The sequence below is a fragment of the Piliocolobus tephrosceles genome, chromosome 3, assembly GCF_002776525.5.
Source record: "Piliocolobus tephrosceles isolate RC106 chromosome 3, ASM277652v3, whole genome shotgun sequence".
NCBI classification, from domain to species: domain Eukaryota; kingdom Metazoa; phylum Chordata; class Mammalia; order Primates; family Cercopithecidae; genus Piliocolobus; species Piliocolobus tephrosceles.
In genome coordinates, this window is record NC_045436.1 from 165,299,606 (window position 1) to 165,326,827 (window position 27,222).

Below are 27,222 nucleotides of genomic sequence, written 5' to 3' on the forward strand. Positions count from 1 at the left end.
AACTTGAAAGTTAAGACATGATATTTGATATAAAAGATAATTTCCAAACCCTAATTTGGCTGCTGTCAGTAACAGGGAAAAACTGTATCAGAATATATGAAAACAACCTCACTTTTGTTCTTTATTTAGTGAATTGGAAATATTAAACTTATAAATTATTAATTAACTGTATTTAAATGAAATAGTTTAAATAATTTGGTACCAATTACATTACTGCCATAATTTTAGGATTTAAATCATATTAATGTTTTATTCAATAGGTCATCTGGTGTTTAGAATATGGCTTTTTCTGGTTAAATAATAGCTATCAGATAATTTTCCACTTAATTGGGTAAAGTAATTAATATTAAACATTGTCAGTGAAGGCCAATCAACTGTTCTTTTCAACATGTTACTTGTTACGCAGCCAGTATAATACATACAATGCTACTGATCATTCAAGCTCAAAATAAGTCATATAACCAAATCTACTAAATCCATAAAATTATCCAAATTGTAATTCAATAATGGCAAGCAACAAATATCTCTTTAAAATAGAGACTAAACCCAGAGTTCTTCTTTAGAAAATATGGAAAGGTAGACTAACACTGTACACTAACGCTGTAGAAATATCTTTTCATCTGTAGCTCTTAAAATATTTTATAGTCAAGAATATACCCAAGAGATGGTGAATGTGGCCAATCAATACTTAACATAATGGTTTAAAACAAACAAGTCAAGAGGCATTTTACACAATTGGCAGGCAAGGAAAAATAAGTAAAGAAACGTATTTTAAAGAGCTAGTTCTAGAATCATCAGTCTTGATAGTGTTAAGATTGAAGTGGTAAAAGATTGCGATTACTTTTCTTAGACACATTCTATCCATCTGCCTAAATTACTCAAGGCATTTTGAGACCATGAACTTCTGATGCTTTCACATCAGACATCAATGTTCTTTTTACGGACTTATATTGTAATTCCGGATATAGAAGAATGAAAAGTCATAAACCAATAAGAAACAACTGCATATAAATCAGCAGGAAGCTGCTGTTTTTCTACAGTGAAGCAAAAGTAAAGCAATAAGAACAGTTTTTAAACATAAGAATCTATAAAAAAGTAAGTCTCATGGTGGAAAATGAAATTCTGTGTGTCTGTAACTGATTTCATGTAGAACTAGCTCTTTGACATCGGAAAGATCTCTGTCTTTAAAACCAGCTCAATTAGCTATATTTTAAAAACAGGTTGGAAGATCAGATATACAATGTATGGAGAGAAAATGATGTAAGTAGAAAGCCATAGCTTCAAACATTTTAGCTACTGTGAGGAATTTTAGATAATGCGCCAAAGTAAAAGAGAGAGAAGAAAAGGTGGAGTTTAATAATATATATGTTTAACATCAGAAGCTGCATGCAAAGGTCAGGTTTTCAGGAAACAGCTACAAGTGATATACGCATAAGTCAATCTATCTATAGAGTATCCACTGTACTTTCAGAAGCATGCATATCAGTTTTAGAAGCTATATTTTATAAGGTGAGGAAAGGGTGTCTGTAGTTAGTCCTACTACCAAGCAAAACCTACCTGGAATGAAATACTGTTCTTTAGCTAAATAAAAAAAGAGAAAAAAAAATAGAAGATGCACCTGAATGTCAGCAAGCAGAGATATGAGTTATATTAGATTAAGAATGGACTAAAGTTATTACAATTAAGTGAAAAATGTATATTCACAGCTGTGACTGATGTATAATAATGTACAGTGAGTAGTAAATGCATCTATAATTATGGACAATAACCAGCTTGGTCCTTATATTAGCTTTTTAGTATGAACTTAACTGCCGAATGTGAAATACCCCTGGAATAGTTAGGTAGCATACAACCAAACAGACATATAATGTATTCTATCAAAAAAAAAAAAAAAAGGAAAATATTATATCAAAGCAAATAGTAAATTTGAATGATGGAAACCTTCCATTTAATATCAATACAATGTATTCATATTTAGCTTTTTACAAATAAATGCAATATTCCCAAAATATCTAAAAAAAAAAAAAAGGCTTTTGGAAAAAATGCATCCTCACAGTTCTATGCAAAATAAGAGAATGCAAACTGAGGAAGTGCATTCAGAGTAAGAAGCAAGGGATCTGTAGTCCTTCCCGGTGCCCCTGGACTTCTGAGCCCAAACAAATCATGTAACCAAGTCTCAATTCACTTTCTGAAGAAACGAAAACACAGTTAATTACTTGAGGCTGGTCAAGACAATGAACATGAGACTTAACATACTTCAAAGGTATTCACAGTTAGCTAAAAGGCTCTTGTTAAATGTGAATTTTGGAAAGGTACTATGAGGTATCTAGGCTTCTTTTTAACTTGGTCAATAGCCTACTTCTTCTGCTCTCCGTGGTGTTAAAATGTTACCTATAGAAGTATTATTTGAACTGTGTCTACAGTTCTCTTTATTTTGCTATTCATAGGCAGAAGAAAAAAAAATATGGTTCTACAGTGTTCACTAATCAGCCGAAGGCCAGCTGCTTTTGTTAGGTCTCATGTAACCATTGCTGTTGGTCACAGGGGAAATTAACACGTGAAGAAATTACCTGAACAACGGAATTTCTTGCTTTTGATCTGTCCAATTCTTTTGTTTGCCAGGCGGCGGGGGCTGGTGCAACGGGCACCACTGGTCTCAATTGGGTTGGTATGGAGATAATCCGCTAGCCACTTGAGATGGCAGTCACAAATAAACGGGTTCTGGGCCAAATGCCTTTGGAAACACATACAGAACAGTTTTATAGATGACTTGCAAGGGACTCAACTCTTACATTCAGAGTGGAAACAATGTCATCAAATGTGATCCAAATCACTTATACATACATAGTTTGAATGGCCCGAAGAGGTGAAAAGGTCCCCTTGGCGATGGTCTGAAGCTTGTTGTCATATAGGGAGAGAAGGTTCAAGTTGTGGAGATCCTGAAAAGCATCTACCCGAAGGCAGTTTATCTTGTTGGCATTCAATAATCTGTTAGATTAAAGAGTTGTAGAATTAAAGTGTAGCATCTCACTAACTCACCTGCAAGATTTTGTGCTTTTTAAGAAAATCCAGCCATGAAATATATTTCTTTAACCTCAACACTAACATTTTAACTTTAATAATTTAGGAATTAGAGGTTAGAGATGTGGGGTTTTACCATATAAAGCAAAAGTCATGTGATCAAATGAACCTAAATCTAGGGGTACTTATACATGTATTCACTACAAATTATTAACCATTTCCTCTGGAAGATGTAAGGGTGGAATAGTACACATAGATGGGTGAGACCCAGCCTCCACTGGCAAGGACACCATAAAAATGTCCTAAGACACTATTAATCCCTCAAGACACTCCGTGGAAAAGTAGTTCAGGCTATTCTCAAAACAGTTGCTAGTGTGATCCTTCTAAACATAGAACAGATCATGTCACCCCTAGCTCAAAACCACATGACAGCTCCCAATTGGCTCTGAGCAGAAGCCTAAGTCGTCACGACAGCCTGTCCGGTAGCTCACTCTTCAGAACTCTGCAATCTTCCCAGTTCTCTCCTCCTGGCTGTTTCAGCTCCAATCACTAATCTCCTTGCTCTTTTTAAAACACACCAGGTTCTGCTATTCTCTGTCTGAAATGTTCATCTCCCAGATGTCAAGCCTGCTCTAATATTGCCTTCTCAATCCGGCCTCCCGGACCCCACTCCTTAATACATGCAGGCTGTCTTTGACACCTTCCCAACCCCTAGTACTCTCGATTCCTTTTGCTTTGATCTACCTTTTCTATTTTCTAAAGTATATATATATATTTTTTTCTGCTATACACAACTTATTATGTTACTGCTGACTGTCATCTATATGCCTCCCTACCCCACAGTAAATCATCCATATGTCTATTTCATTTCCCCTCCTTTCCTAGCTGCCCAGCACATACTGGGAGCTCAAGAAATATTGGTTTTTGAGTGAATACTTTACAACCCTCTTGGAGAGTCACACATACATTAGTATAGGCTGTAGTCTTATATTATAAATACCTGTTTAACTTTTTAACACAATTCACCACAAACTCCTTTTTACCCCCTATATACTATATCAATATTCTGTGGAACTGTGGTTTATGGATTATACTTTGGCAAGCATCATGCTTGTGGATGTGACTGTGTGTGAGCTTAGGTTTATTCTTCAGCATGTACTCTGCTCTCTACTTTCCTCAACCACCTTCTGAACTCAACTTCCACCCAACAAAGTACTCCTCCCGCTGGGTTCCTCAGAATGTCATTCCATGCTATGCAGTCTTGTCACCTGTTTTATGCAGACCTGCTTATTTGGCCAATGACAGTTTCTCCCTCTTCAGGAAGGACAATTGTAAAAAAAAATACTATTTTTCTCCATCCCCAACAGGCATCACTGGTCTCAATAGGGTTGGTATGGAGATAATCTGCTGGCCACTTGAGATGGCAGTCACAAATAAAGGGGTTCTGGGCCAAATGCTTTTGGAAACACATACAGTACAGTTTTATAGGTGACTTGCAATGGACTCAACTCTTGCATTCAGAGTGGAAACAATGTCATCAAATGTGATCCAAATAACTTACACATACATAGTTTGAATGGCCCCGGAGAGGTGAAAAGATCCCATTGGCGATGGTCTGAAGCATGTTCTTATAGAAGGAGACATAGAATATTTTTCTCCATGGGGATGGAGAAATTTTTTTTTTTAATTCCTGCCTTTTAAGAGGGAGAAACTGTAGACAATACTGGATATAGCATCAAGCTATATCTAGCTATATTTAGTTCAGTGCTTTGATACTTAGAACTTTTAACAAATATGTAACAGCTCAAAAAATATGTGTCATGTGGTTTGGCTATGCCTCGTTATCTAACATACTAAAAATATTTTCTCCTTTGGCAATAAAACGATCTCTATGTTAACATGGGGTATTTCTGTTTTGCTTGATTTTTTTAAAGGTGCTACATCAGCAACATGCAAAGTGATGACTTTCTCACGGTGATTCAATTGGCTGTACTCTTTGATTCCCCGGCAGGAACTGAAGTTTTCATCTTCCCTCTGGTATATGTAATACCTTCTTAAAAGCTTTCAAGAAATGGTGGGTGACAGGGGCTGCTTAACTCCATACCTCTCCTCCCTGGGAGGAGAGTAATGCTGACCTGTTCGTTAATTAATAATCTAATTGAATAAAGCAGTTAGAGAGCAAACGAGGACAATGAGATTGTGTGGAGCCTGAAGAAACTGAAAGATGTCGTTTTGCATCATCTTGCATCTGTGCAGTTTGTACTCACTTTAACTCAGTGTGGCCCAGGGAATAGTAAATAAATATCAAACAACAATCTGTTTTCTTTCTTTCATTTCCCTGCCTCTTCTCTCTAATATCTGACCAACCAAAACTAAGACACTTAACTTTACCAGGTTCTCAGTCTGCTGTAAAGAGATAACCATGTCATTCTTTCCCTCTGGCAGGCTTAAGAATGAGCCTTAGTGTAGAAATAAAACTTTATAAAGATGGCTTTAGAAGTAAGGTTTATCTATATAGATCTCCATATTTTATTAGCATGTGTGTTACATCAGCCACCAATAAGTGTGCATGGAAAAAAAAAAGAAGGTGACATTTTATGTATTGGTAGTAGATAGGGCAGTGATAGTAAGAGTGATTGTGAATAACTGGCACAGAGAGTAATTCTAGGGAAACGTGGAAGAATGGCAGAGAGGTGAGTCACAAGTAGGCAATACTTGGTTACAGCATCAAGCTATATCTACAATGCATACAGACATCTGGACTGTGAATAGCATAATTTTATCAAATTAGTAACAATATTTAATAACGGAAATGCGAAGCTTAGAAAAATTTGAAACCCAAATAAAGTCATTAAGTAACAAAATCAGTATTTGTCATGACTCATTGGTCTATTGTAAAATAAATTTACTGGGTTATGTGGCATTGAGAAAATAAAGAGAGAATTGGGGCGGGGGTGAACAGAAAGGAGAGCACTACACATAATAAGGTTCATTATTGTTTTGTTAACATTTTGTTTCATTTGTTTGTGTGCGTGCTGGGGTAGAATGTGAAATACATTTCTGCATAATGGTGAAAAAGTTTCAGACATGGATAATAGGATGTAATTAAGAACATAGGTTTATCAATTCAGGAATTATATATATAATATATATTATATAATTATATATAATATTTATAATATATATTATAAATATATTATATATAAAATATATATGTGTATATATATATGAAGACTGTGGGATTAGGAATAGTTACCAAATAAATGCCAAGAAACAAATATACTCCAGAGGGAAAATAACATTGTATATGTAAGAATTTTAAGGGAGATTTACTAAGAAAAAAATTATAACACAAGTATCTTTGTATCTAAAGCATCTAGGCCAGTGTGTGCCCCAAATGAGGTCCTCTGTTTGATGATACGAATAGAATTTGATGATTAACTACCAAGTTTTAATATTTGCATTTTTTTCCAACTTTACTTTTCATATGGGCATGCATTAAAACACATGGTGTTAAATCTGCTTTTTGCAAATATGTATGGTAAATACTTCTTTTGAGACAAATGAGCAGTATCTGTTGTCTAGTCAGAGTGGTCTTTGATTTACAGGTAATTCTCTCTCTAAAGGTTAGTCTGAGGACTACTGCATGTTAGAGCTCATGGCACACCATCTGTGTTTGAGGAAGTTATTGCAGCACTGTGGCTCCTGCAGATTCTTTGGACAAAGGTTGTTGAGTATATCACCATATCTTTCTCGGTTCCAACTACCGGTTAAGTTAAAACAGAGATGTTTCACAAGGACAGGGATTGTAGAAGCCTTAAATGATACAGCAGCCAGAATGCATACATTCATGATAGTGTAGAGAAAATGGTTTGGGGACTATTCCAAAAAGTAGTGTCTTCAAGTAAATAATCAAGAATGTTAGCTTGACTGGACTAATCTTTTCTATTTTGTTAAACTGTATCATTTTGAGTCAAATTTTTCCAAAGCCTCCATAAAAATATGAGATAACAAACTGGCTAATATATATTATTAGGCTCGAGAGATCGAAAACAATCAAATACTTACAGGAGCTGTAAGGAAAACAGTCCTTCAAATAAACTTTTGGGGAGTTCTGTGATTTTATTTCCATAGAGGACACTGAAAAAAATGTTTTAAATGAAAAAAATTAGACACTAAACCTGCATAACAAATTCATCTAATACATATTTACTCAGGCATAGAGGAAGTTAGTAGGCAATCAATACATCATAAAAGTTACAGCTGAGTAAACAAACTTCATTTACAAATGTCTTTTGCCTGATTGCAGATCAGATATATGCTTACTGTAGGACATTTGGAAAACAAAAAAATAAAGAACATATGTATATACATAATTTCCACTTGCATTGCCATTTCATAGAAATGTTTCCTTTTAAGTTGTTTTTCTACTCACAAAAATACACAGTTCATATGTAATGAGAGCACACCATATATAACAAAGAAGAATGCTAAGTGTAGAATCAAGAATAGAAGAGTACATAGTGACATAAAAGTCCTCATGATACATACAACATTAAGTAAAAAAGAAGCATGTTAAAGTATTATGTTAATTTTGTTTAAAAAATATATACATATATGCACAAAATAAAAGGGAAGCATATTTAGATGGCAGATGATTTGCCATCCAGAGGTGATTTGAATTTACATCTACATATTTTTGTGTATTTTAATATATCTCTAAAATAAGCATATATTATTTTCAAAGATCAGAGAAATATTCTTTTGGGAAATAAACAAATGGCTGCCATAACATATAAAGAAAAAGCTGAAATGAGAATCTAAATAATTGATATGTTTGGCAGCAGTATATAATCTCTTTTTGAAAAGGAAGAAAATAACAATACAAGAGAAATGAATATGTGAGAGAAAAGCTGTTCCTTTTTCAAAATGTCACAGAGAGGTAAGGTATATTATAAAATGTGAAGAAAATCCTCAAAGGAATAAATAAAGCTGGGTGCTATTATAGTGTAAGGAGATATTCCATTTGTCTCTTTAGATTCCATGATATAACTATAAAACAGAATATGAAATTTTGTTTGTAGAAAACGTAGATTTCTTTAGAAAAGTAAATCAATTAGAAAAGAAACCATTTTAAAAATCAAAGAACAAAAAAGAGGATTCTATATTGTCCAGAACGAGGTAGAAAGGGAATCAGAAAAGGTAAAGCATGAATAAATATATATTTTGAGGTCAAGATTAACAGAAGAGAGGGCATTAGAAAACACAAATGAATAGATTAAGATGGCACCAATTTGGGATGTTCAATTCAATATCATTCAATTCATTCACTCAGCAATAGAGATTGTGCACTTACTACACGCCAGTAACTTTGCCAGATTCTAAGTTTGGTGCTCAATTCAATTGTCATTTTTGAATGCCCATCATCTGCCCATGTCTCAGGCACTGATATGACTGAGATAAAGAAGATATGGCTTCAAAGGGAAATCCAAAAGAGTAATTTTGAATAGTCAACGAGTCTGATATTGTGAATCCACTGCAATTTAGAAAGGAACAAAGATGTGTATAAATTGTGGAGAACCTGCATGAGGATCAAGGGGTGGACAATTTCGTAGGTTGTTCACTTGAGACTTTTGCTTTGAAGGTTGGCCCAAATAGCGTGAAAGGAGAACAAGCTAGGAGATGCATCGTATTTATATTGTGGAATTATTTTTTCCAATAAATCATTGTTTGCCTTAAGACCATGTTAAAAAGTAACAGATGCTATTGTAATGAGACAAAGTGGGTAAACAGCAAAAAAGGAGAAAATTACACTAGGATGCAGGAAATCTATCTGTATAGGTATTATTGCTGTATGGAGTATTAACCATAAGAATAATAAAGAAATACTCAATGTGATGGGAATGACATTTCTCCAAAAAGGTTTAGCAGGACTAGGGCTGGGTACAGTATTTTACATAGCAAAGAGATCAAAATGACAGCAAGGAAAATAAGTTAAAATATAAAAATTCCAAAGACCAGGATAGAGAAGTTGGATGACAGCCCAGGAAATAGGGCCAAAATCTATAAAAATGAGGGAAAGAAATATCATCACATAAAGATATAAACTAAGAGAAGGCCAGTGAGAATTTGTCCTACACTGTTGGAGGAAAAGGAATTTTTAAAAGAAATTAAAAGACAAAAGTGGAATCAGCTGAAAAGAAAATCAATATATGAGGGATGTGGATAGTATCACCCAAATACCAAGAATGACTAACTGAGTATCTTCTCTACAGTTTATACATGACTTATGTTCAGCATACCACATAGACAGTATATACATATGTACTATTATATACATACATATGTATATTATATGTATATATACATACATATAATATACATATGTATATTTGTGTACAACATACAAATACTCTGATAGAGATTTTTTTTTGGCTAGTCTTTTGGAACAATAGGGAAATTTTAAGGCAGCTCTTGCACCTGCTGTATAAGGAAGGCCAAGAATGTTAAACACAGTTTAGCCCTTGTGAGTTTCAGCATGAGGACAGTAAGAGGCAGCAATAGCTGGTGACCAGTGTTTGAGCTCTCCTGCTCTTGTTGAAAGCCGGCAGAGGCCAGGCGCAGTGGCTCATGCCTATAGTCCCAACACTTTGAGAGGCCGAGGTGGCTGGATCACTAAGTCAGGAGTTCGAGACCAGCCTGGTCAACACAGTGAAACCCTGTCTCTACTAAAAACACAAAAAATTAGCTGGGTGTGGTGGCAGGCGCCTGCAATCCCAGCTACTCGGGAGGCTGAGGCAGGAGAATCGGTTGAACCTGGGAGGCAGAGGTTGCAGTGAGCCGAGATCACGCCACTGGACTCTAGCCTGGGTGACAGTGTGACCCTCTGTCTCAAAAAAGAAAGCTGGCAGAAGACAACTCCTACTGAAGAGAAAAAAATGTCCAAAATAGCAACCTATAAGATGACCATCATGAAAAAGGTGTCATGGCCAGAGACTTTATTATTCAAAAAAATGTCAGGGAAATTATACTTATAAAAGTTTTTACATGTCTACATTTGAAAGTTATAACTTGAAGTGATTTTTAGAAGAGTTCAGTAAAGATAAAGCAGAGGACAAAACAGAGGTGCTACCTTTTAATTTTCATTGAAAACCTGTAGTAAAATGCAAGATACTGGGCAGGAGAGTTAACAGCAGTTTAGGAAAAGGTTGCCGGAAATCTAAGCACAGCGTTCAAGTCTTCCACTGTAGACCCCTGTGGAATTTGGGAGCTAGTTGAAGAAATAAGGAAATTAGAGTAAATGAATTAAAATAGTTTACAAAGGGCTAATGAAGACAATGGGAAAAGAGAAAAATCATACATTGAGGAACTTGGGCATAAAGAAAGATTCTCGGAAATAATTGAGATCCAGAAACATACAAATGGCTTTGTATCAACAGATGAATTTGCCATGGCCATACCTATTATCTCTTGATGTTTACTCTATAACAAAGCTGGCAGGGAAGTAACTTTATCCTCATTTTAGAGATGGAAGAACTAATACCCAGGGAATTTAGTAACTAGCTCAGCCTCTATTAAGTAATAGAGCCAGGATTTGAACACAGCCACCTAGTGTCCTAAAGGCGATATGCTTAGCAGTATGCTACATTGATACAACGTTTTGTTACTATAGAAGGAAGTTTCCAAGTAATAAGCAGAAAACAATAAAAACTGTTTACAGACAATGCTAAAAACACTAGTATGATGAATTCTTACGACATTATTACTAAATATTATAACAATCTTGTTGATGTCACATTGAAAGAAATTTTAAAATCCCTGAAGATAAAATGACATGATGAATGTTTGGTTTTTGTTTTGTTAATATATTGCATATTATACTATGTAACAATATATTAATATAACATTATAAGTTTACATAATACATAATAAAAATAAATGATAATGTTAATTAAAAGTTATAGGATTTCTTAGTAGGAGAGGACATAAAAATCATTAGGTAAATCAAGTCCACTTGTCTCTAAGAGATGCAATTTTGGTGATTAAATAACTTGAAATTTTTATTTATTTATTTATTTGAGACACAGACTCACTTTGTCACCCAGGCTGGAGTGCAGTGGTGCAATCTTGGCTCACTACAACCTCCACCTCCTGGGTTCAAGCGATTCTTGTGCCTCAGCCTCCCAAGTAGCTGGGATTACAGGCGTGCACCAACACGTTTGGCTAATTTTTGTATTTTCAGTAGAGATGGGGTTTCACCATGTTGGCCAGGCTGGTTTTGAACTCCTGACTTCAAGTGATCTGCCTGCGTAGGCCTCCCAAAGTGCTGGGATTACAGGCGTGAGCCACCACGCCTGGCTGAAATTTTTATTTTTTAAGTAGAATGCAATAGAGGTGCTTGGCATCATATCACCTTCAAATATTTTCATGTATTTAGCAAATGCAGTGATTAAATTAATCTGTCTATATTCTTGAGTACAGTTCTAGAAAGGCATGGTATTAAAATATCAGGTGTAAGTGAAACTTGTAAGCAAAATTTTTATTTAAATAAAGAGAGGTGTTGCCTTGTACTTGCACGGTTTTTGTAGTAAACTACATACTCCCAAGTACTCTGCTCCCTTCTGGAAGGTTTTAACTCCTGGTCACTATCATGATCTCCAGCACAATTCTTTTCTGGAAATCTAGCGTTCACTGGCTTTCCTCCCCCACCCTAATTATAGTGTCCCAGACCTGTAGTTACAATTGCATTCTCTTCATTACTTCAGTTTCAAGCACCCACTACTCTCCAGTCGCAGTGATATTTTTTGCTAATTCTTGAAACATCTAGCATACTCCTGCTAAAGGTCCTTAGTATTTAACTGTTCCCTCTGTCTCGAATGCCTTTCCTCTATATATCTGCACTTTCTACACAGTTCACTCTTCAGGTCTTTGTTGATCATCCTATTCAAAGTTTTAGCTTCCCCCCAACCACAGGATTCCTTATCCCTTGTTCTGTCTTTATTTTTATTCATAGCATTTTCATCTACAGATAGATGTAATACTATAAATATAGGTAAATTTTATGTATACTATACATTTGCCAGTTTATCATTGGTCTCCTCCATGAGGCAGGGATTTTTGTATTCTGGTCACTCTGCATCTCTAGACCCTCTACTAGAGCCTGGTACATAATCGGGCCCAATACATTTCTTTTGAACATATTAACTGTGGATCAATGAAGAAGAGAGCTATTGCAAATATGTGTAGTTACATATTTTAAGGAGGGGAAAATAACTTAATCTTTGGAAAGTGAACTCAAACTGTGAACATGACGAGGAAAATGATATGTGTTATATAACACGTGGGCTTTCTCTAAAATAACTCAGTTATTTGATTTTCTTTCATTTTATCTGTTTTACAGTATTATGCAGGTATTCCACTTTTGGCAAACAGTTTGTAATCTTCCACGTATTGCTACATTTTGAACTGGAAAAACCCCAGTGACTTAACTCCCTCACTTAACTGCAGTTTACTTTATCCTCAAGTAAAGATAAAGCTTTTCTATGGCCTTCTAAGACAACTGGGTGTGTGAGTGCTCTCATCACAAGGCCTTAGATTTCAATGTAGCAATCATGTTATTTTATATGTGTTAGCAAATAGCAAAAGGAGTGACAACATACTATTTTATTCTTTATTGGATTACATACTTTATAATCATTAATTACAGGAACCTGCTTATCAACAAACATAATATAATTTATTGAGAGAAGTAACAAATTATAATAAGCTGTTCTATTTATAATTTACTTTTAAATATCTTTATATATTTTCTTTTAATTCTTACAACCACAGAAGTGTCAATTAACACTATTAAGGCAAGAGCTTACTATCAAACTCTGCAAGCAAGCTGATATAAATAAGAATTTCCCACTGATTTCTCTTCTTGTTGACATAAATGGTTATCTTTGAGGACCAAAGTTGTGGAGAATCAGGAACTGATACGCTGATTTGCCTTTTGTCCTTCTGTATGATGGGGAGGTTGTCAATGTTTATTCTGGATAGCATTACTGTTCAGAAGGGTGCTAACAGTACTTTATGGACAATCTGACTGGGTGATCTGAGTTTTACATTGAACCTAGTTATTTTAGAACCTGAAAGTACAGCCTGAGAGCAATACATGACTACACTCTATATTTTCTGCCAACAACTGTTCCTTTAATCTTGTGCTTCTTCTAGTCAAAACCCTTCAAGACAAAAACAAGCAAAAGTGAACCCAAGCGGATACTACCACTTAAGCAACAGTTTTCCATTTTCCTTTTTAAAAATAAAATTGTAGTTTTTTTTTTTTTTAAACAGACTAACATAGCAATCTGAACACTCTTGTGCCCAGATGAGCACTTCGATCTAGTTCTCCCCTTGGAAAGAGTGCCAGCAAGTTGTTCCACAAACTCCAGGGGTTTATCTGGGTCTCACACATGTGTATCTCAGCATTCTCACTGGCTACCCCGACCTCTGAAATCTGAAAGATTTCAGCAGGAATTGACATCAATAAGAACCTTTCTCTGAGTATCAGCTCTTAAAAAATAAAAATGTGCCGGCTTCCACTTTTGAATTTTAAAATCTGATCTAAAGGTTACTTGGTGGACTTTTGAAGATTTTTTTACAAGTGTGAAGTAATATTAATAACAGCCTCTATACATTTAAACTTCTTTAATTTACATAGTTATCTTTCTGAAGGTTCTCTTGACATTAAAAAGCTGTCATATTTTAAAATCTTTGTTCTTTGAGAGATTAAAAGCTTATTCTTTTAGGATAGCATTAAGGTGATGAAAAAGAGTGGAGGTTTCCTCTCAGTGGTCATCTTCAAGTGTTCTCAGCAAGACTTTGCCTAGCATTTCAAAGGAGACTGATATTGTCCCCAGATACTAGCTATATGCTTTCCAAAATAAATATTTTCTTTTTCTTTTAGAAATAAAAAAAAGGTCAAAAAGGGGATCTAACTCTTGCTCTCCTAACAGCAAAATGATCAAACCATAAAATATACACCCCTAAAAACTGGTGAATTTTAGTGACGGGTAGCAGTCTTCCATAAAAATAATGGGATCCAGTAATGATTAATAATTAACATTATTAATAATTCATTATTCACAATAAAAACCTAAGAGTATTTTTAAACCCCAATTAAAAAAAGGTAGCCACTCTTTGCTGTGGTTTCTGTTTTCCTTCAGTGACCCAGTGAATACTTACAGTGAATTCAGAGAGCGTAGTCCTTGGAAAGCATCTGGTGCAAGTTCAGAGATCTGATTATTGCTCAGGTCGCTAAGATTACAAATAGGGTTAGGTTACATTCAATCGAATGTCAGTGAGATTTACTGTGGAAATAGCTATGTATGGCTTTTAAATGTTGGTTTTGTACTCATCAATACATGTACAAAATGTGCAACACTTAACATCTGAAGGATCCGAAATTTAAAAAAGAAATCATACTTTAAAAAATAACCATTGTCTATTTTCCCATATAAGATACCATGTCTTATTTTTGACAATAGAACACCTGAATATATTTGCAAAATATATTGACCATAAACATTCACATTTGTGTGAATCAATATGCTAAATTACAGAGACCTTTAAAAATTACATAGTTTAGATATTAAGATTAAAATATTATTACAGAGCTAGTAATCCGACAGTCACATCACTTAATATTTAAGCTGTCAAACACTGATATACTCATACTTAGGTTTCTTTGCATGGTCTCATGACCTGTCTAATTTTTAAAATTACATATATTGTAGAATATTGTTCACTCACATTCTTCTAAGCTTTTTATATGGTGAGAAAGCTCCAGGAGGGATGACTTTGATTGTGTTCTGTTCCAAACGTCTGCAATGAAAAAAAATTCAACTTTTAAATGGAGACATGAACCTTCAGACATGTTTAATTCAAGCTCAGGACTGATGTCAAGAGGTAAAACTGATGTTCTTCATGACTGAGATATTTTTTTTCCTGAAAAATAAGCACTAAATTTAATTTTTCTGTCCCTAAATGTGAAGCTAATTGGGATTAAAAACAAGCCAATTATAGAAACAATTAAAATATTCAGATTTTTAAGTACTACATATCCATCAATATTTAAGTCTGGACTTTGTACAAAAGAAATAATACCTTTAAGAAACTAACTTAGGAGTACATTTTAATTACCTTAATATAAATTAGAGAAATAGGTAGAAATACTGAATAAATCTATTACATATTTTAGATACAATCATAACTCTTCCACAAAGAAAATTACTGTTGAATATTAAATTTTATAAAACTTTTATTTCCTCTACAGAAAGTGTATTATAGGTTAAAAAATAATTTTCTACTCACAAAATTAATTTTGAAGCTTCTTATGAGGCAAAATGTTAAATTATAAATCCATATATGCTACAGATACTTTCAGCCTAGGCTCTGTGGATTCATTTTGTGAATATTTCACATAAAAACCACTGCAGCGAAGTGCATTTGAGCACAACTGAAGTATTTTTATGGTATACTAAAATCACAGAGGTGAAAATAACTCTGATATCATCTACTCTATGGTCCTGCTAACAGAGAAAGACATGATTTTACCCACCTAGTTAGGAATCAATGCACAAATAAGTAGATTTCATGAAGTCTTTGGTACATGTTTTAGTCTATCCAAAAAATGTTGCTTCTCAGCCTCCTTTCTCTCCAAAGAAACATCATTATGATCATTTCCCATCTCCTTCGCCTCTGTTCTGCTCTGTGTCCCAGAGAGCTGGCTCCAGTGAACCATATATCCCAGGCTCACTTGCCAACAGGCTGCTGTGAGATTTGCCAGTGACAGACACTGGTAGGGTGGTGAAGCGTTGGCGGGGAGGAGAAGCTGGGGTATTTCTTCCTTTCTCTGTCTCAGGGGATGTCTACAGAAGTGGTCTCGTCTCCTTCCTAATTTAACTTTCTGCTGGTGCCACCTTCTAATTTTGTGAAATACCAGCTTCTTCTGTCTTTACCGCCCTGGGGTGGTAGCAGTTTTTTCCCTGTTACCTTCCTGCAATTGTTTAGTCCATTCTCTATATTAAATCCCTCTGTTTTTCAACAGAAAAATAGAGTTCATTTTCAACAGGAAAATAAAGCTCACCTAGCATGAGTTCCACTTTCCTGCCTGGATTTGAAAAAATATACGCATATATATATATGTGTGTGTGTGTATGTATACGTGTGTATATATTTAAATATGAATAAATATGAAAACATACTGACCACATATGTGTCCTATACATTAATTCATTTTTATTGAATGTTGGTAATACTTTCACACATACACACACACACACACGCAGACACACACACACACACAACATTTAATGAAAATAAAATCAAAACAAACAAATGATCCCTAGGACATTAAATCAAATTGCCAAAATTTTGGTCTTTTCTGATTTCAAAGCCCTTCTCACAGTGCTACGGTTTTTCTTCAACAGCATCAGGGTTCATTCTCTGACCTCTTTATTTCACCATTCAATGGGTTTCCTCAGTTTTCACTGCTCTTGAACTCACTGTAACATTTGATATTACTAACAATCTTTTTTCACTTTGATGAGACACTCTATCTCCTTGGTGCTTACTGTACTTGGAAAATGTAAAAAATATGGTTAAAAACTAAATCTATAATGCACCACTCAGATCAGTGAATTTTACTTTAGCGTTTTTTTGCTTGCATATTTATTTTATATAATTGAGGTATTACTGTATACAGAATTTTGAGCGTATTTTATGTAACTGAGGTATTACTGCAAATAGAATTGCGTATATTGTCTTTACATCCAACATCATATCACACATGTATTGCTATATCATTAAACATTTTGGAAGACATTACTTTTAATGCCTTCATAATATTCCATTGTCGAAACGTATCCTATTTCCTCAATTCTTTCTTATTATTGGACCTGTACGTTAGTGATACTTTTATACTAGTATTGATATTAATAATGCTTAGTTATTTTAAGACAGTGAAAACATGGCTTCCTTTTAAATCCTTTCCTTATTTTCTTAGGCATAATGAGTTGCGCCTTTTCCTATATACCCAAGGACACCATCTTAACTCCTCTGTTCTTATTTCACTGTATTCTATTCGTTTTCACATATCCCTGCTCACTGGGTTCTTGGCTCCTAATGGGTGGATTTACTCCAGAAGACAGTAAATAAGCTGTATGATGGAAATATGAGTTTGTCATCTGTATTATTTATCTAGGTCGTAAGAAAGGGAGTTTTTTTTTCAAAAGCTCTAAACAGAGTAAAGGACATGTAAATCATTTGCCTGTTATTTTATTGATTAGAATGTTTTGATTGACAGTGAAGAGAAATTCTTTTTGGCCTTTATTCATTCTTATAGTAGAATTTTAAGCTTAAAATGTAATCAATAAATATACAGAGAAAATGAGCTACAGATGGAATAATAATGATTGGTTAGAAGACTTCATATCCTGGCCAATTAAATATTATTTCAATGTGTTAAAGATTTGCTCACAATAACATAGTGCTATGATGAGAAAAAAATAATAATTCTTAGTGACTAGTAGATTTCTTTTAATAGTAATGCAAAGCTAGTTCATATACTACTTTTCATAGACATGATTTCAGGTTCTTGAAAATAATCTAAAGAAACCAATAATCATTAATTAGTTCATTCACCCTATGAATATTTAATGTCTACTCTGTCCAAAATATTATGCTATATGACTGGAATTCAATGATAATCAAAAAGCAGAGATGTTCATACATTTGTGAAAGTTTTATTGATAAATAATCTTATTTTGCAGTTAGATTTCAAAACAAATTTCTCCAATATAAGTCTTTTTTTAATGCTATATTCAGCATAGAGACTTCTGAAATGTCAATAACCTGAGCTCACAAATGTGGCCAAACTAATTCTATAACTTGATATAACCGAAGATATTCCTTGGAAATTTTAAAATTCATTTATTATTTTAAAGTCTCAAACTAGAATACTCATAATGATCACTAATTTTTCTAATGACACTCAAATATATGTTATGATAATTTCTGTAATTAATCTACAAGTAATTTCACTGACTGAAGGCAAAAAATCTCCAAATTATACAATAAATAAGGCCTTTGTTTTTTGAAAATGCATACTCAAAAAAGTTATAAAACAAAGAGGAGTCATGATAAAATGGCATTATATTTTTATATGCAAAAACAATACTTTGGACACATTTGAGTGATGCTGCGTGAATCATCTGTTATTGCAATGTACCGAGGACTTGATCTTCACATTGCAAACTATTGCATTTACATGTACAACAGAAAGTTGTACAATGACATGTACCATGGATTTGTTTACTTTTATTCATGTATCTATTTTCAATCTTGTTCCAAAAAAAAAATTTGATACACAGTTTACGTTGTTATTTACACTGACTCAGCAGCAAATTGGTTTTTATTGCACTGTTTCAGCAGTTCATTAAGGCAAAACATAATTGCATCCTTCATTCAGAGGGACAGATTCTCAAGCAGGAAAATATTCTACCATGGACAGATGTCAAACAATAAATTGTAATATATTACAAAATGCCTGTTGTCTCTTCTTTAGTGGACAAACAATAAACTAATTTGTACTTATTGCAAATTTTTGGGTCTTTAGAATAAAGAGTTTGTCCTTTTTCATTGTAAGAACTTTGAATATATTTGATAAACTAAAGCCAACACACATCTCAAATGATGTCCTTTGTCCTACAAAAAGAAGAAAACATACTTAGATCATAAAAAATAAAGAAGTGAAATACTAAAGTGTTCAGGTTGAGGTAAAAAGAAAGGGCAAATAAAATTTACATTTTCTAGCATTGCTGTCCTGCAATCTGTGCTTTAATAGCAGCTGCTGAATTTTATAAAGTGCAAATTTGAATCCACTGTTCCATAAAGAACCTAATTAAAAACATTCCAGGATTACAAAAATAGATAGTATAATGGCTAAGATATATTTTCATGCCATGGATAAAATCCACCATAATTAAGAGATTTTCAAATGCCAGTCCTTCAGAGAAAATTCAGTATCATGAGTTTCAAAGTAAAAATAGATTTAGAAAGTGAGTAGGGGAGGAAAGTACTGTAAATCACATACTACAAGAAAGACTTTTCCATGTAAAAGGAGCCAACACCTTTTTCTCCACATAATTTATGGAAATGATTGCATAACATCTTATCACTGTATGTGTTTGTGTGTTTACATACATACATACATGGAACCAAAGCAATGGCTGTTACTACTCTTCCAAATGTAGAAGGAAATTTTAGTTACATGCGCAATATATGAGAAGATGAAGACAGTTTTCTAACTGCACCAATAAAAATAACTCAAAAGTATGTTTATCCAATAAAAGACTTCTTCCTATCCTGTTTCCACTTCTACAATTTTTTCTCTTGCTCACTAATTACTGCTACCTCATTATACATGTCTTCACGCCTTTAAAGTTCCTAAAGAATGAACTACAAACAATATATAACACTTTCTGGTGTCTATTTCAAAAATTATAGAAAACAACAAATCATGAAATATCCTTCTGCTTTAATACACAAGACTCTTAGAACATGTCAATTATGTGCAGCTATCTTTTAGTCCAATGAAGTCTAATTCTGCCACTTGTGGACTAATGGGCTCTGTAACACATCAAATACACTAATGGTTATCGGTGAGCAGATCTTACATCAGTAGAGTATACAACATGCAGTGTGTATGATGATGGGGCAATTAAAAAATAGGTTTAAAGACATTTACAAGACATTAAACAGTATTAGCACTTTAAATGACACTTTCAGCTCTCTAGCATTCAATTCTTAGACATTATTTTCAATGTTTTAAAACTGTGTTATTTTGACAAACTATATAAAATAACATTCACATGCCAAATCTTCAATAGCCCTCAAGAGATATGTCTACACTTTATAGACATACATAGAATTTTTCAAGGTGTGTCATTTAGCGATTAAAAGTGTAAGTTTTGCACTTATATAGACATGGACTAAATCCTGGATCTGCAGCTGATTAGCTTTCTGGACCTTATAAAAGCTATTTTCTTTCTCTGTGTCTCAGTTTCTCTTCCTGAAAAATGGGGAGAATAGAACTTACCATAAATGTTTTCTAAAAATTACATGAGATGTAGAAAAAATATATGGTATTTTCTTTCTTATACAAAAATAGTGAAATAATAAAAATATGTATATATATGCAATCAAAAATATAATATGCAGCACAATATATTAAAGAATTAAAAGTTTACAGCATATACTGTAGTTTCCCCTTACCCACAGGGATACATTCCAAGACGCCCTGAATGTCTGAAACTGCAGATTGTACTGAACCCTGTATACACTGTTTATTTTTCTATACATACATGCCTATGATCAAGTTTAATTAAAGAGATTAACAATAATTAATAATAAAATACAATTAATACAATATACTATAATAAAAGTTACGTGAATGTGGTCGCTCTCTCTCAAAATACGTTAATATTTTCAGACTGTGGTTGACCATGGGTAACCGAAACCATGGGGAGCAAAAGTATGGAAGAGAGGGGACTACTGTAACCTCACACCCCTCCACACACACCCACACCCCCCCACATACATTATATAAATCATTACATAAATGTATATATAAATCTCACACATTATTTTATTTCTAGTGTGAAATAAATATATATGGTCCCGAATCATGCTCTTAAACAAATTAGCAGTACAATTTTGCAGATAACTCAGTAACTGTATATGAAACACATACACACATACATCGTTCACACTGAAGCTGAAAAAATATAATTGGCTGCAATCTCTGTGATCAACAGGATTAAAATATAGCACTATCTGTAATTTGGGGACTGCCTTAGAAACACAAAAAGTTTTTATAATACCCAGTAAAATATGTCTTTGGATTGATTGTGTCTGTAACATACAGCCCAGATGCTGATTATACATGGCAATAAAACTGACAGTTCTTCGCATTTTTCTCCATCTGCTTTTAACGTAAATGGCAAAAGCAGCTGCCATAGAACAGCACGTAGTCTTAATGGGGTAAGGGGAGGGGAGGCAGAATGACTGTAGCTTCTGAATCTTAAATTGTCCACTTAAATAGCCAACACATTCTCCTCATAGGTAAGATTGGCCCATCATCTGAAAAGGAGGAAGATAACATTCCTTTTCTTTGATGTTAAGGATTATCACGCCTATTACATATAATTGTAAAGTAAGTACTTTCTATTTTTGGAATGTTACTTCCAGTTTTAGCAGTAAATCATGTCATTAAAATCTTTCATATATTTCTACATAAAATGATCCAACATATTTTAGCCTATAGTATTATTTGTTTTGTAATTGCAATCTCCAGAACTTTGCAAATTTAATAAACATCTTCAGCAGCTTAGTGAATATTGGCCTCTAGAGTGACATACTTTGCATACAGCTAGAAGTTTTGCCTTAGGATTGTGTCCATACTAATTGATTCTCGTCATTTTCTGTCTTGGGATTTCTTGTTCCTTAAAAGTATTCATTTTTAAATTTTATTTACATATTTGTGATGTCATTCTAAAATATATTCCCCCAAGTGTAAATTCAATTGGTGTTTTTATAGGCGAGAAATGCCTCATTTTCCATTTGGTCTTTAAGCATTTTAAAGCAAGACAAAAATATCTGTGTGTGCACCTTCTGAATGAGTGCTAAAATTTTCATGCATGTATTCACAAGGACACATATTCAAATACAAAGATACACTCAATAGATGCAACCAAATGGTGTAGACTCAGAGGAAAAAAATGGGCTTAGGCACATGGCCCAGAGATTTCAGGGGGAGAGAATATGTCACTATCATGTTATCATATATACATTTTTAAATTAACCCAAGAAAGAAAAACACTTAGAGGTTCTGTTGTTTTATTTCTCATTAATAACAAAAACTTTTTAGACACTTACTATGAGTTAGACACTGAGCTAACTCTCCTGCTTGCTACTCATTTTAGTTTCTAAAAATTACAAAAATCATCTTTCTGTATCACTTGTTTAACAGTATTATTCAATAAACAGAGAGTAGTTCTCATTATTCTCCATCCCCGCACTGAGTTATTCTCCACATTATACATCATCTTTTTCCTAAAGTTTAAATAATGCTGCTTACTAGTAAAATATGAACTATGTAATTTTTCACCTGTCATTCCAGCTGATTAACCATGAGTCTATAACATAATTGCTAAAATGCCAACGACACTTTTACTAATTATGATAATAAATAACATTGTGACTATGCCCCAGATGTCTTCATTCTTATGTCAGAGGCTACATGGGTCTTATTTTACATTTGAGGGGGCCTCCATTTTTTTCCCATAGAAGTTTTAGGGGAATCAACTGCATGAGCACTAGAGCCACCTCTTGGAATAACTTTCCATCACTATCTGCTGCTAGGCCTAAAGCCTTCATTATCCTTTATAGAGTCTGCTGTTATTGCATTCTTAGTGGGCTCCATTCTTTCAAACCACCCTCCATTCCATGTTAGAGTGATTTTTCTATCAAAGAAATCTAATCATGCTACTACCTTGCTAGACAATTTCCCTCATATTCTATTGTCATCAGGACAGTCTCTTCTTCAAGATTTGGCTTCCACTTTATATCCTAAGAACTGTAAATTTTAATTTTTCCAAAAACACACTACTCTATCATTTTCCTGGGACTTTGCACATGCAGCCTCTTAGGTCTAAAAAAGCCCTCAAGTTCTCTGCCTGCAAAACACATCCTAATTCCTGAAGATTATTTGATTCTTCAAGGCAGAACACGGTAGCCCTCCCTCTTTGTTTTTTGTGCACATACATTTTACTACTTATCTCATGTTTAAAAATCTGTTTGTGTAAAGCTTCAATTCTCTGCACTGTAGAAATTTTGCAGGTTGAGACTGTCCCCTTTCATCCATAATGCCTGATGCAGAGCAAGCACTCAGAAATACTTGTTGAGTATGTAGTAGTACATTTTTAAAATGCTGCCTTTCCGCATGTGCTTCTTGTGTTGCAACAGTACTCATCAGATTCCTGGGACTTTTTAAGAGAAACCAGTTGAAATTGCTGTCTGTCCTTACCATTTTAATCTCTGTACTTATTTTAATATTTCTTTTTCTCCAACTTATTTATAATGTTATATTCATTTTTACTTCTCAACTAATATTACAAAAGTTTGATTCCATCTTCTACATTTTTCTTTTGAGAAAGGTATTTTATAGTTTTCTGCTTAAGTTATCACACAATTTAACAAAAACACATGTACAACATTTGTGTGTGTTTGGGTATATGTAAGTATAACATGTATGTTACCTAAATAACTTTTTGGGAAATTAGGTACAAGAAAGAAATAAGTTGCAAAAAATGAATACAAATGAAGAATTTTCTTATCATGAACACAAAGTCTTCATGAAAATGGTTTCTCTGCACATAGTGGACATATGAAGCCTTTTGAAGATAATTTTTCTACTATTCTTTCAATAGTAGAATTCTTTCTCATCAATTATTCTTTCAATGACAATTAAAGAATGCTCAAGATATGCATATACAATTAGGAATTTTACCAAAATAAAGATGAAAACACTCAAATGATTAATAGTGAACTCAATGATGGCCTGTGGAACTACTTGCATTGTTTCATCTATAAATGTATTTTATATAATTCATTTTACACTATTTTGCTATGGAGCTATCAAAGTTGCTATAAGGAGTACACTGAGTGTGGCTACTGGTAACTAAGAATTAACACGAGAATCTACTGGGTGTGGTGGGTCACACCTGTACTCCCAGCACTTTGAGGGGTCAAGGCAGACGAATGGCTTAAGCTCAGGAGTTCAAGACCAACCCGGGCAACAAGGTGAAACCCCGTCTCTACTGAAAAGACAAAAAATTAGCTGGATGTGGTGGCATGCACCTGTAGTCCCAGCTACATGGGAGGCTGAGATGGGAGGATTGTTTGAGCCCTGGAGGTGGAGGTTGCAGTGAGCCGAGATCGTGCCACTGCACTCCAGCCTAGGTGACAGAGTGAGATCTCAATCCCCTCCCCCTAAAAAAAGTTAACATGAGAAGCATCTTCTGTGGCAACGCATTGTAGAACACTGTTTTGTATGCTGAATAATGAGGTGCTCCGTGTCTGCAGAAAGGTAAAGTATTTTCTCTTTTTCTGGGCTCATCTGATGAAATCATAATACGAAAACTTGAGAAAATATAATCCAAAAACACAAGGGAATAAAAATAATAATGAATGATGTTTACATAAAAAATTCTTTCGCATACAATGACATTATGACTACTAAACTCACATAAAAAATAATCCAGAGAAGAATCATTGTATTTTGTGTTTCTAACCATATATATATTAGCACAGAATCAGAGATAAAATAATATTGACTTGTTTAATCCTAGGATTGTTTATTTAATGACATTTCTAGGCAAGTTATATTTGATAGAGGAAAAACTAGTACTTTCATAGTACATAGGAGATATATTTGTAGTTTCTGCTATTGTGAGTATCTCAGAAGAAAATTTGAGAATGCAATTCTAATTGCCTACATCGGAGTGACAGCTTCTTATCTCAAACCAGGTTTTCATTTTAAAAATGAACAAAAGTATTTACTACACTACAAAAAAATTAAAAGAATTTTGCTAACCTTTAGGAGGTGTGTAGTTTCCTACATAGTATTTCCATGGGAATTAAGTGAAATAAACAATTTAACATTTTTGAAAAATTTTTTATCATAAAGAAGGTTTTTATTATGCATGATATGAGATACTTTTAAAAAGTACTATGTCATCTATATTTCTAACAGACATAAAATATTGAGAATGTTTTCATATTAGCTTGCCTGAAAAGCACAAAGTTACAAAAACTTAAAATGTGAAGCAAAAGTAATATTGTAGGTTAGCTAATTTGTGGGTGGATTTGAAGTAGCAATAATATCAGGAGTGCGTAAAACTGAAAAATGCTAACAAGTGCTCCATGTGTTAAGAAGTGCTCTAATAAAATTAAGAACTAAAGTAGAATTGCTCAAATTTTAACTTTTACAACATTTTCTAAAGTACGCCTATTTCCATTACATTTTATTTTCCCTAAGTTGAATATGTTTATGTCTTAAAATATTTTTGCAATGAAACAATGAAACCTCTTTCAAAGTGAAAACAATTGCACTTTGAAATTGCCAACCTACTTGTTATTTAACAAGGCAAACTCAGAATATTGACTATTTCTTTCATACCATGTTACATTTAAAAAATGATATCACTTGCCTTACTTATTTTATCAATATTGTCTGAATAGTAGTCAAGTTCACCTGTGTGTGCTGTAAAAAAATTAGTCAAATTGTGTACTGTACTTTTTAACATTTAGCATAATTAAAATAAACTAATTGCATAGCATGATAAATACTCTACTGGTTGAAATATTACTAAATACATGCTAACCAATCAAAAATTCATACTTGATTTCATAAGTACTTGCAATTATTTTAAATCAGCCAGTACATAATAGGCTAAAGGCAAGTTGGTCAGATCTAACTTGCATATCTTTACATACAAAAATTCAGATGACTTTGGGCCGGGCACGGTGTTGCCTGTAATCCCAGCACTTTGGGAGGCCAAGGCGAGCGGATCATGAGATCAGGAAATCGAGACCATCCTGGCTAACACAGTGAAACCCCGTCTCTACTAAAAATACAAAAAAATCAGCTGGGTGTGGTGGCCGGCCCCTGCAGTCCCAGCTATGCGGGAGGCTGAGGCAGGAGAATGGCATGAACCCAGGAAGCAGAACTTGCAGTGAGCCAAGATGGCGTCACTGCACTCCAGCCTGAGCAACAGAGCCATATTCTGTCTCAAGAAAAAAAAAAAAAAAAAAAAAAAAAAAGAAAAGTAAGAAGACTTTGAAATATGTGGATTCAAAATTGAGTATTATTTAATAAATTAAGGATTCAAAATTTTGAGTTGGACAAATGCAGAAATAGCATGCAAAAAGGTTATGAATATACAGGAGGTAGTTATCTAAAGAGAAATGAACAGAAAAAGACACTTTTAAAATTATATTTGCAATATATGCCACAACAAAGAACTAATATCCAGAATCTACAAGGGACTCTAACAACTCAATAAGAAAAAATAAACAATCCCATTAAAATGCAGACAAAGGACAAGAACAAGTATTTCTCAAAAGAAGACATGTAAGCAGCCAGCAAACACAAAAACATGCTCAACATCACTAATTATTAGAGAAATAATAGCAATTGTTAATAACAGCTATTCTGATGATGTATGCTGTAAGATGATGGTGTGGATGCAGAAAAAAGGGAATGCTTATATACCATTGGTAGGAATGTAAATTAGTTAAACATTCAACCTCTGTGGAAAACAGTACAGAGATTTCTCAAAGAACTAAAAATAAAACTATTATTTGACCTATGAATCCCATTACTGAGTATCTACCCAAAGGAAAAGAAATCATTATATAAGACACCTTCACTCATGTTTATTGTAGCACTATTCACAATAGCAAAGTCATGGAACTAACCTAAGTGTCCATCAACGGTTGATTGAATAAAGAAAATGTGGACCATATGTGACATGGAAGAAGATACAGCCACAAAAATGAATGAAATCATGTCCTCTCCAGCAACATGGATGGAGCTGGAGCCCCTGAAAAAGGCAGCGGAGAGTAAAGGCAGGAGGATGTAGGAGCAAACACGACAAACCAAACTGTTATAACTTATGCTCTTACTAAATATTCTCCATGATTTATGGAATTTCTATATAATGGTTTGAAAAGGCAATATGCCACAGGAAATCTATAACTAGATTGAAGAGAACTAAATATCAACTTCATAGCAATCTATCACATTGCATTCAAAACTGTACACCTCAAAATGTGATCTAAGTAAGTAATTCTTAAGATTTGATATGGTCAGAATCAATTTGCTATTAATGATTGTGTTGCCATAGACTAGATCATGTACAGACTCACAGAAGGCATTGCATCTATTGAAGAATAAGGTTTTCAACTAGCAGAGTTCAAAGCAGCAAAGTGCTGGAATGACCCCTAGGCAGCAAACAGCTTTCCCTTTAACAACTAAGTCTACCTTTCATTATATGTTCTACTTTTTTCCCTTCTATATTTTCTTCATTAGTCCAC

At 33.9% G+C, this 27,222-nt stretch overlaps 1 protein-coding gene across 4 annotated transcripts in view; it reads right to left on the bottom strand.

Moving 5' to 3' along the window:
- SLIT2 (slit guidance ligand 2) overlaps positions 1-27,222 on the bottom strand; it is a 368,029-nt gene that overhangs the window by 93,015 nt on the left and 247,792 nt on the right. For 2 of the 4 annotated variants that reach the window (XM_023206991.2, XM_023206990.2), the window contains 6 exons: positions 14,815-14,886; positions 14,248-14,319; positions 7,090-7,161; positions 2,845-2,988; positions 2,571-2,734; positions 1,558-1,581 (listed from right to left, as the gene is read on the bottom strand). In XM_023206991.2, the coding sequence (XP_023062759.1) occupies positions 1,558-1,581; positions 2,571-2,734; positions 2,845-2,988; positions 7,090-7,161; positions 14,248-14,319; positions 14,815-14,886 (548 nt within the window). The remainder of the gene's footprint in view (positions 1-1,557; positions 1,582-2,570; positions 2,735-2,844; positions 2,989-7,089; positions 7,162-14,247; positions 14,320-14,814; positions 14,887-27,222) is intronic. The other 2 variants (XM_023206993.2, XM_023206992.2) reach the window with 1 other exon arrangement.